Source organism: Syngnathus floridae, chromosome 1 (genome assembly GCF_059516105.1).
Source record: "Syngnathus floridae isolate MCC-2025c chromosome 1, RoL_Sflo_1.0, whole genome shotgun sequence".
NCBI classification, from domain to species: Eukaryota; Metazoa; Chordata; class Actinopteri; order Syngnathiformes; family Syngnathidae; genus Syngnathus; species Syngnathus floridae.
The window spans coordinates 13,515,946-13,531,360 of record NC_142413.1 but is presented as its reverse complement, the minus strand read 5'-3'; the positions used below and the strand labels follow the sequence as shown (position 1 = coordinate 13,531,360).

The window sequence follows — 15,415 nt, the reverse complement described above, 5'->3', positions numbered from 1 at the left end:
TTATTTTATCACTTATCCTCACAGGAGTCGCGAACGCACTGGAACATCTCAGCTGACTTCGGGCAGTAGGTGGGGTACACCCTGAACTGGTCAGCGGCACATACAAACGAACAACCATTCACAATTACCTCACACCTACGGGGAATTCTGAGTGCTCAATCAGCCTGGCATGCATAATTTTGGAATGGGGGAGCACACCGGAGGGCCCAAAGAAAACCCACGCAGGAACGGGGAGAACATGCAAACCCCACACAGGAAGTACACACCTCTTAACTGTGAGGCGGACCTGCTTACCCTTTCGTAATTTGTACTTGCGGTTCATCTGTTTAACATGATTAATCCGCAACTGGATGAATGTACACCTTGAGGTGCAAGATATTCTAAACATTGTTACATAGTCAATGAATAGAATGTGCTGGAATTTTTTCAAAGTTTTCAAATTGTAGTTCATGGCATCTCCAGCCTCCCCTTCTGTCTTGTGTACATTCTAGTACTGCTTCCCCTGGGTTGGTCATTAACCCTGGCAGACACTCTAATTTTGACCTCATGAAGGCCTCTACATGCATTACTAGAGAGTTGTAAGCAGATCTAGTCACAATTACACCCCCACAGGGTGTTGTACCCAGTTTGTTCTGAAATGTTGTGGTTAAACCCAACACCTCTCCTGGGCTTTTAAGAGGGTTTGGCTTGATCTTGCTGCATGTGTGTCATCTTTTTAAAGTGCTGCATCTTATGCCCTGAAATATACATGAATTTCAGTGATGTTTTATATTAGCGCAGAGTTTGCCTTCTCACTGCCATGGCATTTTGATTGGCTGATAAATGTGAGTCTAATGAAGGCTTTTACAGTACATCCTTATAGAATTAGGAGAACAGTAAGGGGTCAGCCAAACACTAGACAGAGAAGCCAACAAAGAACGCTGGACCTCGTTGTACAAAAAGTCATTACGGATTGGGCGTTTTTCTCTTCTAATTAATCTTAAGTCTTTGTGTTGCACTGAGACATTCTTAATGGAACCCCTTTGCTAGGCTGAAGAATTGTGTCATGACTACTAAAAAAAACACGAGTGATGTGGCACTCTCAATTATTAACACTGCATGAACTTACGAACTCTGTCTGACTTCAGAGCAGCGATACACACATGAACAGATTGACTGTGGAAAAGATTGGGTCAAACCCACCATAAATGCATTGCTTTTCAAGTGAGCACAAAACAGTGTATATAAATGTCTGAAAGGGAATGCCGTACACTGACCTAATTCACTTGCTATAAGACAACAAATGGAAAAGAATGAGTCCCTGCGTAGATTGACAGGTACTAAAACAGCATGATGGATGACAATGAGCGACACAACTCTGAGCAAAGGAGACAGGTGTAGAGGCTCGTGGGAAAGGGGTTGGAGGGCAAGTAGTTTGAATGACAGGGTGACACTGTCAGCTCCTCTGCATCACACTCTTCAGGGGATCCCCGAGCGTGTTGTGTAGAGTAAACCGCTGCAGTGACCAGAGTTCCTCAAATATCACTAGGGCACGATTCCTTCCTCTTGTTCAAATTCCCTGAAGTGGGCCCAGTGTGGCCAACGTGCTGCCAGCACTTGTCAGACCCTCCAAAGTCCGCACAGCCAAACAGAGCCCCTCCCTCGAGGCTGACGCGCACACACAACCCTCTGGTGGCCCATTACAATTCACAACAAAACATTTCAGACTCCTAATGAAAACGTACGAAAACATGGTTCATCTCCACCAACTTCACCCTCCATCTTGGCCATCAGACAGGGGTAAATTATAAATGAATGGCCGCTCAGTCAATCAGGATCAATACTAACAAGGTCCGAATTTCCCCTGTTTTTTAAGAGCCTTTCCTGCCTGTATCTAGTTTGTCTCTGAGAAGAAGAGAAGCTGCCAAAGACTCACGGACGCTAGACAGAAGAACTACTTTTACAGCTATAATGAAGGTTGTAAAAAGCACAGACACAATATACTGTAGCCGATGTGAGAGTTACTCGACCGCTCTGATCGACCCACCACTCCCAAACTCCGACCTGTCACCTCCCCACTGACAAGCCGGCCGGGAATCAGCTAGGGGGGGCGGGGGGGTAATGGAGCTTGTCGGAGTGCTCCCCGCTTCACACCACTTAGCCTTTCTCCTATCCAACTTGCTTGGAGATGTTGGGTTGGGGGAGGGAGACAGAGGTGCTCCTATGGGAATTTGCGCAGACTCCTCGCAACCCAAACATTTCTCCTCACATCAGTCACGCCATACAGGCATAGAAGCATGTAGCGCTTCTCTTCGCCGCTTCTCTTTCTTCTGTCTCACTGTGTAACCCAATTAGTCTTTGCTGGACCTTGACATCCACTCACAATCCTGCTGGGCCAACATGCTGTCCTTCATCATTCAATATCCACTAAATATGGACAGTTTTACTTTGAGCTGCAGTCTCAAAGCTGGCTGGTATTCTTTCAATTTCTTTTATATACCTGAGTGTCGAACATGTTGTTTCACAACTATTCAAGTGGTGTCTCCACTCAAACAAAAGTTGACCAGTTGTGTCTTGTTGTGTTGAGAGCGTTAATTGTTGTCAGGTAAGTAATTTTATACATCACGCCAGACGCTGGTGTTAATGTCATTACACATCTAGTTCTGTGATTTTAGGAAAATGCGTGAAAGAACATACAGTCTGTGCTGTAAAAACGGCAAAGGTGAAATAAAATGAAATAAAAATGCTTCTGATAAGGAAATTATTTAGGCTGTCTGTGTAAAAGGGTGACAATGCTATATTTGAGGCTGGTGGGAAGTAGGACATGTCCCACTTGGAGAACTCAAAACGTTCCAGGCATAAGAAGTTGACAACAAAAATAATATGGTTGACGACCACAATGTGATACTATTTGCTTTGTTGGTGAAGTCAGTAGTCCTGACAGCAAATGTTCACCCATATTTGGCAAGCTCAGACCTTTGTCTTTTAACTTTGTGCAAGAAATTAAAGTAATCCTGCAAAGGAAACTCATCTTGGCCGCTTGTATACGGGCTCTTGTTCTTTTGGTCATAACCCATAATTCGTGACCATAGGTGAGGACAGGAACGTAAATCGCCGGTAAGTCGAGAGCCTTTCGGCTCAGCCTCTTCAACACAACGGACCGGTACAAAGTCCGCATCACTGCAGACGCTGCACCGATCCGGCAGTCGACCTCCCGCTTCATCCTGCCCTCTTCCAAGATACTTGAACTCCTCCACTTGGGGGAGGATCTCATCCCCAACCCAGAGAGGGTATTCCAACCTTTTCCGATTGAGATATCAGATTTGTTCTGAAATTGTTCTGACAGTCAAGGACCCCGAAAATTCAACACACCATTTTTCCCATCGTAGCATGAAAATCAAAAAGACAGTATTAGGACTACGCAATTTCAAGGACAACATCATTTTAACTAAACCTACAGTAATTTAAATCTTGACAATATTATATAAATTAGGCAAATGCGACCACATGAAGTGCTACTAATTAACTTTGTTCATGCTCTCAAAACGGCACAATAGGCTTACAGGCAGCAATTACATAGAAAATCAGGAACAATGCAACTCAGCGCTTTAGAGATCGAATGATTGTTTCTATAATATTTTATGTAAATTAGTCACTTTGAAAACTTTTCAAGGCGGCTGGGGCCACAGAGACTGTGAGAAGTCATGTGACTGTCTCCGTTTGATTGATAAAGTGGAGTCAAACGTCGCTCGTGGTTACATTGAATTGGTGAAACAGAGTCCTGTGAGAGTGGCGCAAGGCAGTAGTTTCTCTGTAGATCACACAAGCAATGATTGATAGATTAAACAATATTACGAATAAAAGTGGTGAGCGGAATGTACATAGTACAGTAGGTCAGTGCTACGTACCAAAAGTAGGATTTCTTTCATCGCAAAAACACCCAAGTGAATGTAAAAAGTATATTGCATTAAAACAATTCAGAAAAGTACAGTTTGTCCAAAATGTTACTGAAGTAAACAAAAGGGGAAAAATTACTGCCATCTCTGATCCCAATACAATAATTTCGGGGTATTTACTGCCCATTGTCTTCAGGATTGTTAAAGAATGAAGATTTTTTTGCAAAACTACGAGTCAATTTGTCGGTTACCATATTTTTCTAAATAAAAAAGAAACAGCTGTCAGTATGTTTCATTGTTGTTGCTTACCCCCATTCAAACGATGAGAGTATGTCATTTTTTTTTCAACCATGGACATGTTTAAGATTATTTAGCCTTGGCAGAGTTCTATTGTTATTTACCCTTGTCTTTTCCAAAAGCTCGGCCCCTCCACCCAACCATGGCTTGGCTGAGCTCATGTTGCATAAGCATTTCAATATTTTATGAGCAGATATTAAATATGCATCTCTCTTGTGGCAGATGGTCAAAAGCAGAGGACAAGCAGCGAGGTCATAAGGTGAAGAGAACTAAAGTGAACAATTCACAGAACCCTACTCACTCGCTTTTAACACTCACACTGCAACCCGACTCAGTCTCAAACAAGTCAGACGTGCGATTAAAGTGACAGTAGAATGCACTTTGCCAAAGCCTAAGATGCTTTTCATAAGCAACAAAACCTTGAAGATTAATCCTGGAGCAGAAGTCCCAAATCACAACCTGACAAAAAGTGAGCACAAAGACAATGATAGACTGGCCTGGGTGAGGTTGAACTCACTAAACTCAAAAGCGTTTGATCAAAAGGTGTGATGGCTTTGACTTGAACAGACTCAGCAACCTTTGCAGCGAGGACACAACTATAACAAAGATTTGATTCAACAGGAATCCTGTTCGGTCATAGGCAAATTTGAGTAAGACCCATGTCACTCAAAAATGACAGGAAATTAACATGATGAGAAAAACACCCCGCTATGGCTACAATTGAGAATTTGATCAAAATAGTCATGAAAAAGTTGAACAAAAAGTTTCAATTGCTGTCATGTATGATGCAAGATCAATATATTGTGCACGTCCTCAGCGAAACTCAGGGCATCAAAGAAACACCTCGGTCATGTTTAGTTTTACTCATTCCAAAAGAAGCAGCAGCCTCAAAAAGAGGTGTTGAGAGACATCGGAAGTTATGAGAAGAAAGCTGACTCACATTCAAAGAGATAAAACTCCAGCGGCTCCAAACGCATCACTTTTTATCAAGAGCAGAGAGTTTTATTTATTATGTTTTTTCATGCGTTTCGCCAATAGGTGTGAATGTTAGTCTGAATAGTTCTTTTTTCGTACGTGCCGTGTGATTGACTAGCAACCACTCGAGGATATAGCCCTTCTCTCACCCGAAGTTGTTTTTACCAAGCATGTTTTTGTTTGGTGGCCTAGCGGTTGGACTTTCTGCCTCACGCTTGTGAAGTGTCATGTTGGGATCTTACTTAAGGCCTTCCTGTGCTGTGATAGCGTTTTGTCTGAGTACCACACAATCAGCTGCGATAGACGCCAACTCTTGAAATGGATCCATCCATCCATCCATTTTCTATCCCGCTTGTCCCCACGGGGATCACGGGCGTACTGGAGCCTATCCCAGCAGTCATCGGGCAGTAGGCGAGGGACACCCTGAACCGGTTGCCAGCCAATCGCAGGGCACAGAGACGAACAACCATCCGCACAGGGCAATTTGGGGTGCTCAACCTACCAAGGATATTTTTGGGATGTGGAAGGAAACCGGAGTGCCCAGAGAAAACTCACGCAGGCACAGGGAGAACATGCAAACTTCATACAGGGAGGACCGGAGGTGGAATCTAACCCGCACCCTCCGAACTGTGAGGCGGACGTGTGAACCAGTGCAACACCGTGCCTCCCTTCTTGGAATTAATTATTCATTTTATTTCATTTTTTCAATTTCCCAGCATTTCATGAGTGCATGGGTAAAAGTGCCTATCACTTTTCTAGGGGGATAAATACTGTGAATGAATGTGATTTGCCTTTAATTTGGCATTGTTCCCTTAATTGGCTCGTGATTAGTCCAGACCGCAAAGACAACCTCTCAACTTCTCTGTGACAGTAGTGGAGAACAAAACTTTGTGTGGATGACACAAATGCAAGGGAAAAACATGTATTGTAAATAGAGATTTGATAGTTTGAAGGCTTCTAAATTTGCATCAACTTAGCTAGTTGATCTAAAGACATGTCTGCAAGCAATTTGGTATCCATTTGGCAGAAAACGTGACATATGGAAATACCGAGGGTTCCTTTGAAGCAGCTCATTTACTCATTGCACTTGTGCATGTTTCAATATGGGGCATTCCCTCTCTTTTCTGCTCTCCATCCAAACTCATGAACTTGTCATCAGACAGCTCGAGAAACAAAAGCTCTTTTTCTCAGCTGGAGATGGGAGGAGCTGTCAGTCCCTTCTGCTATGTTTGATGAGAGCATTTCAAATGACACTTTGATCCTCACTGCACTGTTTGTTTTTCCTCCATGATGAAATTCAGCTCGAGAGGCATGCAACAGGGCGCATCATTAAAATGTGGCTCAAACACCAAGAGCTACCAGGCTTGTCCTGAAAAACCACTCATGACAATTTTGGGTCACATCAACATAAAAAACACAGGAATCGTGCAGATGAACAGAAATCATCTCTTCTCCCCCACAAAAAGAGCGACACAAAGACAGAACTGAAATTAGTTTTTTGTGCAAGAATAAATGAATCTAATGAGGCAGATCTGTCATATTTTGGAATTAGAAAATGCATAACAGTATGCTTTACTCTAATTCGAAAACTCACGTTAAATTCAATGACTTTTTTTTCTCTGTTCATCAGGGGGAAACTATGACAACACATTTAAACGCTTTAGAAATGTTAACAAAAGTTACCAGGTTGTCTTGTGTCTCATTTATATTCAAAACGAGAAGTCGGGAAAAAAAATCCCTCATACCAGAGATCAGCTCAACGTAACACACTCGCTCTGAGAGGGAAAGAGCCCTTTGTTAAGCTCACATGTAAGATGAGCAGACCAAAGTGTGTGCATGTGTGAAAGAGGCTCTCTTTTCTTTCATATTTCCACTTTTGAAGAATTTTTACCCCATGCAGCGCTGATTGGCTGAACTATTATCAACAGAGAGACAGCCGTCATGTTTGGGTCGATCAAATAAAAAGACACTGTGATTAAAAAGGTATACGTATTTTGAATGCACTTCAACCAGGGTGCCAAGCTCTTTTGTTAAGAAGGAAGCTGGCTGGGGCCCCCTGTGGAGAAAGGAGAGCTTGGCAACCTACTTAGAACCTGTTGGGATAAGACACTCTTTTGAGTAACCAAACAAAGAAAAATGAGAGCATTGACCATAAATAAAAACAAAGCGATATCTGAGTAAAATGTGTTAACTGATTCACATGATTCAAGGTGATTCACATTGTTCAGGAAAAAGAGATTTTATACTTTCAATGTCATATCTAAGCAGTCTGAATAAATCACCCTGTGTTATTGTTTGATTATTTCACAGCAATGCCGTGTTGAAACTCGAAAACACACCAAAAAAATACGAACAATGAATGTCAGGTTCCCATTTTATAAATGTTAAATAAGTTAACAGTATGATTGTGTGTGATTCGATAAAATTGTCAATGTTTCAATCTTTTCAAAATGTACCAGTAGTGTATTTGTGTGCTTAATACCACTCAAGTGGAGGAATATATAAAAATTGGATGAATATATCAATTATACATCTATCATCGGGATGGATATATTTCATCACCTATTTTGAATTAATGTTTAAAAACTAGTTAAAGGCATACATTACTACACGAAAAAAGACCCCCACCCCACCTCATCTCTTCCACTTAACTAGCCTAGGCTAGTTATCCAGATATTAATCTATCTGGTCCACTATTCCATGGCTAGTCGACAAAGTGCTCCTCTAAAATCGAAGATTCAACCTCCCGATGGATTCTTACCCAGGATGATACCATAAATATAAATGCTTATGTAGGTGTATAAAAATAAAAACATACAGGGTGCTTATTTTCAGCTACTAAATGTGCAAAGTTTGTCATCCTAATCGAGTGACAAAGTGCATCAATTTTGCATTTGCCTCTGGGGACGTAAGCCAGATATATTTGACTCAATCCACAAATGGATAATGAGGGGAAGAAAAAAAAAATCACAGTTGGGGTGGATTCACAGGTATATTTTTTATGTTGTTCGTCAGACTCACACACTAAAATGTTCTCTGAGGCAATTCACTGCATAGAGACACACTCCATCGTGACTCCTTTGAACTACGTAAAAGCAAAAGCGCTGCACACTTAGGGAGCATGCACACACCACATCGTACACACCACATAGCATTACTTTGTAAAATAGTTTCCCAGAGAGAGTGCATGCAAAAACTAATGCGTGATGGGCATCATGATAAAATGCACTCAACGGCAATTAAGTTCAAGTTAAATTGCAGGTTGATGGAAGATGATGTGGTAATGCTTGGTGTACCCCATTGTGTCTAAATGATGCTCCAAGGAGCCCATTGGACACAGGAAAAGTGCCTCTCTACATCATTAGGTTATTAGATTGGCCCATAGCAGCACGTAAACAACTTCTCACAGCATGCATACTGTACACCCCACCAGTCTTTATGGGATGACTGAAGGGAAACTACTTTGGTAGACAAAATAACTGCATGGTGGAAGTGATGCAAAGTAGATGATGGCAAGACTGACCTGCACCATTTATGGTCAAGAGAACAGTAAATAAGCTGATTTAGAGAATAGATGCTGGGGGGCAACTGGGTCCAATTTTGATTATTGGCTACTCGAGCCTGCCGAGATTCCCCACCATTCACCTCTTGTTACATCTTGTTTTGGGATACCGCCACTGAAAATGCCCATTCAGCACTCGTGGAGACACAAGAGGGCAAATTACGCTCAAGGTCAGGTCGTAACAGGTTGTTGTGCTAATGACAAAAGAAGTCGATGGAATATTGGAGGCTGCTAATGAGATGCTAAACATGCTAGCCACGAGTAATAAGGTATTAGAATTGACTCACTTGATGCTCGTAACACGTTTGAAAAACCTGGGCTGAGTTAGGTCACCTTTCCTTTTATCGAAACTCGATATGCGATTGGAAGCTTTGTTGAAGCTTTGAAGATGCAATTCTTTCCCATTCTTGCTTGATGTATAACTTTAGTTCTTAATGGTCAGAGGGCTCCGTTGTCATATTTTGCACTTCATAATGTGGCACACATTTTGAAAGGAAGACACTTTTGGACTGCTGGCAGGCGAGCCCATTACTCAGACTTTTTTTTACCATGCAAAGAGTTCTTCAGTTCGTAAAAGAAACATAAAAACTCCCATATTCCTAGATTGTTCTTGGCAAAATATGACCCTAAATCTTCTATGCTCTGACCTTGAGATCAGCGCGCCAATGTAGGCTACAGGGAGCACTGGGCTAGCTGACCCACTTTAGCAGATATCACACTCACCCGCTCAGATATCTATGCATGACATTATAGCAATTCAGGCCAATGCTGTCATCTCATGTTTATTAATTGGGGTTGCTCCTTGGATTTGGGTGTGACTGCCCTGAGGATCAGGATTGTTCCCCCCAGCTGCAAAGGAGCGATGGACTGAGATGAAACTGAGCCGACAGCATTGTGGTCTGCGGATGTGCCGTTTTACACAAGTACACAAATCCCGCCTGCTCCGCTGCACATCAACGTGCGATTGACAGGAAATAAGAATAGAAGATGACTCATAATGTTTTACATTTAAAAGGAGATTATTTGAAATATGTATATTTGGGATTTTTGAATACAAACATTTTTCAATTTTAAGACATCTTCAGCTTGTTACTGCAACACCTATTTGTGGGGAAGAAAACAATTAGAGCTGCCAATCAAACACAATGAATGGCCCAATATTGAATATTCCTGTGTTTGTGTATTCAAAGTATATTTCTTGTAACTTTCATCTCCAACTTAGCATTGGCAGACTGCTGCAATGATATTGTTGTATCAAGTTATTTCCACTGCCGCTGTGCAGTATCATGTCCTTACACGCTAACAAAATATTCATAATTCATTTTTGAAATTAAATTCCCAGCATGCGAAGGTTTGACTTCTCATTTAAAATTTTAAAGATGAGCACCCAGCCCAGGTTCACAGAGTCTCGTTTTGAACAAAATTGAAAGCATCGAGCCATTACGAGCGAGGCAATCATGACACGCAGGGGAAGTTGATATGATGATCTTGCTAATGGGATTCAAAATGAAATTTGAGTCCATCACAAATCAGAGTCAAAGCTGTAAATATTCCACTGCACACTATTTCTATGGAAATAATGCCATCAGGATATTAGCCAGGGTTTACTAGAGTCCGAAGAGCAAACAAGGCAATGTGTATGCGAGTTGTGCACTCTTGGAAAGTCCGAGCATCTTAGCTACGCCCTATTATCGATCTAAGAGACTATGTATTAGTTTACACATGTATCTCTCCTTCACCCCAAGTACAGAGTGTGATTACTTTTGCCACCTCTTTTGTACAAGTAAGGTTTGGAAAAAAGCACGCGGAGCAGGTGGAGCGGCAAGGGGATGGCGATGCAGAGCTGGAGATGGGAGATCGACGAGTGGCGAGAAGAAGCCTTTTGATCTGTGCTAGGAGTGAGTGTTGGAGGGGAAAAAACAGAGATCAGCAAATAGCATGCGCTCAATTCTCAAGACTGGTAGCATGAACACATGAGGAGAGAAAGACCGAGCAAGTCAAATAGATTGACTGAGACAGAGATGGAGAGAGAGGATGACACGGTCTGAGGGAGAAGAGGACGATAGAGGGAGTACAGAGAGACAGATAAGACTCGGATGTTAAAAGGATTTCAGTGCGGGGGATGTTTTGGGAGTTCTCTGCGGCCCTTTGCTGAAGCAATTAGTATTGAACCCCTTCTAGGAAAGTGCAGCGGTCTCTAATGTCATTAGCTGTAGAAGACCAAGTGGAGCAAACCCCACAATACCCATTGAACCCCATGTCTTAATTGCCGTCTGTGTGCGTGTGTGTGTGTGTGTGTGTGTGTGTGTGTGTGTGTGTGTGTGTGTGTGTGTGTGTGTGTGTGTGTGTGTGTGTGTGTGTGTGTGTCTGTGTGTGTGTGTGTGTCTGTGCATGCGTTTGTGTTCACAGAAATCCCAAAATAGCAAACAAAAGAAACAGATTGCATGATAGTGAATGCAAATGTTGAAGAATAGTATGTAAAAAAAAAAAAAAAACGTGAAAATGGGCACCTCTTTGAGGTGGGCATATTAAACACACACAACTTAAAACTTTATACTGTACATCCTTTAGCAGTACATGGACAATTGAGAGCTGCAAATTATATTATTTTTTATCTTCAGAATTGTCAACATATACACTTATGTAAATACTAAATGCCTCATCCCAAAATATGTAAAATTTGGTGACAGCCAACAAGCACGTGTATCCCAAGGAAGACAAAATCAATTATTGAAAAAAACTACAGGAGCAGGAAAGTGAGACATATAAAACAACAAAGTAAATTACACCTAAGACAACGATGATGAATGGTTGTCATGACTCATGACCTAAACAATATTACGGACTCAAATACCAAAAGGAGGACGAAAGAGCCACGGCGGAAGGACGTTAACCTCTAAAAAAAGTTGGAATCTGACCAACACTAATAAATGTATGGGATGCAGCAAAACAATATCATATCTAAACTACACATGGCCGTCATACAAAATAGCAAAACCAAGAACTGAATCTGACCGGCGCAAGATAAAAACAGAAAATCACAGCAGTGCATACTAGAAAATGGACAAGAAGAAACTACACAAGAACTATGTAGTAAAATTAATTATTATATCAATCGTTATTATGATTCGCCTTTCGTGTTGGATTCAGTCACGTCAATCAGAAAGAATGACATCTGAGAGGCTGAAATCAGAAAGCAGCAACTTTGAGCATGTGTCCCTCCTAAGTTCTCGACCTAGTGACCCAGTGAAGAGGTTTTGAGGTATGTAAACATTTTACTGGACTCGTTCCACAAAAGTCAGTCTCACATTCGCGGCAGTGTCCCTTGAGACAATTCAGACCCTGTACGCCAATTTGTTGTACTTAGTAACTCTTTATGTCGATATTTGGCAATAACTATTCATTTTCTGGTCCCTTAAAATGTGTGAGGTACATAGACAGACTGTTGTAATTTCTGCAACAGTCACCTTATTTGGATGCAAATATTTTCATATTACTCACTACATGTCTGACCTCTTAACCTTGAGTGGTTGTCTGAACTGTAGCAGCTTTTCACAGTGAGTAACCAGTTATGGATGTGGATCGTCCATTTTTGGAGCAACATGTCTGTCACCTACAGCCAAACGACATCCAAAGTCAATTTAACAGGCCTCGTTTGTTGTTAGAATGTTGACTGGAGCAACAGCACGTTGCCACTTTATGCACGTTATGCTGCAAAAGTGTGACTGGCGATGTAGCTACCGACACCAATGATCAATATTTGTCCCATTAACAGCTTCTGGAGTTGAAACCATGTCTGTGTTTGATGATTTGTTATCTTAGATCTTACCTTGAAAAATGGCAGCATTCTGGATGATAATACGTTTGAGTTGAGCGCTGACAACCTGCAGGCCGGACTCCATGTTGCTGCGAGCGGCAAACTGATAGCGCTCCTCCATCTTTTTGGAACAGCAGGCTGGGCCTTTGGTTTGGCAAACCTGCAGGTCAGCACCTGGCAGGAAATCAACAGGCACATGAGGGTGTGAGTCTTGATGAGTACAAGGAAAGAAGCCAAATTGCTGCTCTCTCTCCCTCGCAAAGCCCAAGAGCAACTATCAAATCAAATCCTGCCCTAAAAAACTTGCGATTCTTCTTCAGCGCTTGTTACTCAATGAAAAATAAACAACTGCTAAAAATATGAGTTGTTTTGAATCTTGCGCCGTGTTGTTTTCCACAGGGACCAATTTGGTCAAGAGAAACTTCAGGACCACTCAAAGCTGCAGTACGAAAAGAAAAAAAAAGGCTTTTTTTTTTTTTAATCCCCACAACAAAGTTGGGAGCATTTACAACTTGCAGACAAACAAACCCAGCATGGTCTTAGATAACACAACCACTGATGAGAGTGGTGAGGATGCAGTTGCCTAAGGTTGTTTACCCATCGATTGATAACTAATTGGCCTCACAAGATTCTTTTAAAAATCGACTCCCAATAGAAGTATCAGCAAGAATCTTTCTCAGGATAGTCGGCAAGGAAAGACATCTTTATTCATACAGCACATTTCACACACAAGGCAACTCAATGTGCAACGTGTTCCATAACTGGATTTCTTTTAATAAACGGGCACCAGAGGGAAGACAGATAGTTAAGACGGTTTGAACGATCCGTTATACTGTTAATGGTAGCCACGCAGCGGTGTTGCAGGAGCACCGTGACAGAACTTCAATATTGTCGGATGATACCTCAAAGGACACCATTCCCAAAAGACTATTTTTAGAATACCAGCTCTGACGCTGCAATAAGAACAGGAAGGTGGTGGGCAGTTTTTCCTACATTCCAATGTTTTTAGATTTAATAGAGACATGTGATTTAGTATCGATAATGTATATAAATAAACTTAGAGTTATAGTGTTGTTGTTTTTTTGATTGAGCACGATAAATTCTAGCTGGCACCAAGTAGAAATATAAACATATTCCCTGGAACGAGGGTTGCTGTTCCTGCTAAACAGTGATAAAAAATTATATCAGTTCTATTTAGGGAAGTTAAAATGAGAAAGAGAGACTAATTGACAGAATTTTCAATGTCTATTTGTCTTCTATCTGTTTCTGAAAGTGTTGATTTGCTGTGGACTTTGGTTGTGTCGAGTTCCACCCTTTGGTGCCAACATATTGACAATACCAATTTTACTCGTGGACCTTTAAAATGGAATTAAATTGAATTTTTAAACCTTTTTAATAAGTATATTGGCTGTAATTCCTAAATGTTAATTGCCCAATTTTTGTGAAACTTGGTAAAGTAAATCTGAATGTGTGTAGTCCAATGACATCTTTTTGTTTCATCTTAATTGTGGTGAGGTATAAAGGCAAAATCATAACAACCATCCACGCAAATATGCATTTTCTATTTTGCTTATCCAGATGTCTTGACTGATCTGTAAATCAGCAAAGTGTTTATCAACAGCAAAACTGCTGTAATAAAAAGAAGTGTCTTAAATTCAATTTTAAATAACATTGCCTTATAAAAACGGAATCTCTATTGGCCCTTTGAGCTATTGATCTTGAGAAACAGACTTGAGACGATAAACGGTAGGCAGGGACTGACAATTTAGTGAGGAGATGCAGCCGAGTGTCAGTCAAACTGATTAACGAAGAGCAGGGAGCAAAACTGCACGAAATATAAAATTCACCGAGCTTTCCGATCTCAACCTACTCTCCCCTTTCTGGTGGAGGAGCGCAGACCAATCAGTGAAGAAGGGAATAAAACTGTCACACACCTTTTGCGTACACGCTGAAATGGTTAGAATCTTGAAGCAATACAATGGTTTCCAATTGATAAGATCAACTTAATTTCAGGCTGCAAGGGAGATTTATTAAACTGTCAGCAACACCATGCTAATCATAGCATATTCGGAGTAAAAATATGCTGGAATTAAACTTTCAAATCAGACAAAATAGACATGTCAAGCGCCAGATGATAAATGTGCTTTAGTAGATACATTTATCATGAAAATAAAATACATTTTCTGATCAAAAGCACCCGTTAATTTGATTCTACCTGCTCCTATTACCCCAATAAAACATTCCTATACAAGAAAAAGGTTTGTCGCTATACGCAATGTGAATTAAAAATATAAACAGTTGATTATATTTTAAAACATTGTTCATTGTTCTATTTTTGTTGTTTAATAAAGTCATAGAATCCTTTTGTACCCGGAAAGGATAGACATAAAATGTTTCATTACACTTGTTTATTCCTCAACAGCTGCCTGCCTGACACTTCATCCAGATAATTATCCAATGACCTCCCACTTCGGAAACATTAGAATAATGTCATATTGATTATTTGCTGTTGTGTGAGAAGACATTTCATTTCTCCTACATCATCATCATCACACTTTTTTGAAACACCTCCATGAACCCAATACAGCACAGTTCTTCATCACATCTAATGAGCTAAAAGTATGACATTATGCTTATTACTGTATCACACATCTTCACTACTTTCATCTATTGCGCATGAAACCAATGTTAGTCTCTCATTTTACCGTTCCTAATGTAAATCATTGTTGAATCTGTGTGATGCTTTGTGTCTCTAAGGATTAATATATGACTTTCGTTTTATTTATCATTGTCTACAGTACGGCGACACAATCTATTGAAATCCGACCCATTTTTCAGAGATGTTCTGTTTTGATTGACACTGTCAGAGGCATCGTCCATTCATTCTTT

At 40.9% G+C, this 15,415-nt stretch overlaps 1 protein-coding gene across 3 annotated transcripts in view; it reads right to left on the bottom strand.

The window, feature by feature from the left end:
- The window catches only part of gpc3 (glypican 3), an 83,616-nt gene that overhangs the window by 66,361 nt on the left and 1,840 nt on the right, over positions 1-15,415 (bottom strand). For all 3 annotated transcript variants that reach the window (XM_088387382.1, XM_088387402.1, XM_088387392.1), the window contains exon 2: positions 12,539-12,700. In XM_088387382.1, coding sequence (XP_088243508.1) covers positions 12,539-12,700 — 162 coding nt within the window. The remainder of the gene's footprint in view (positions 1-12,538; positions 12,701-15,415) is intronic.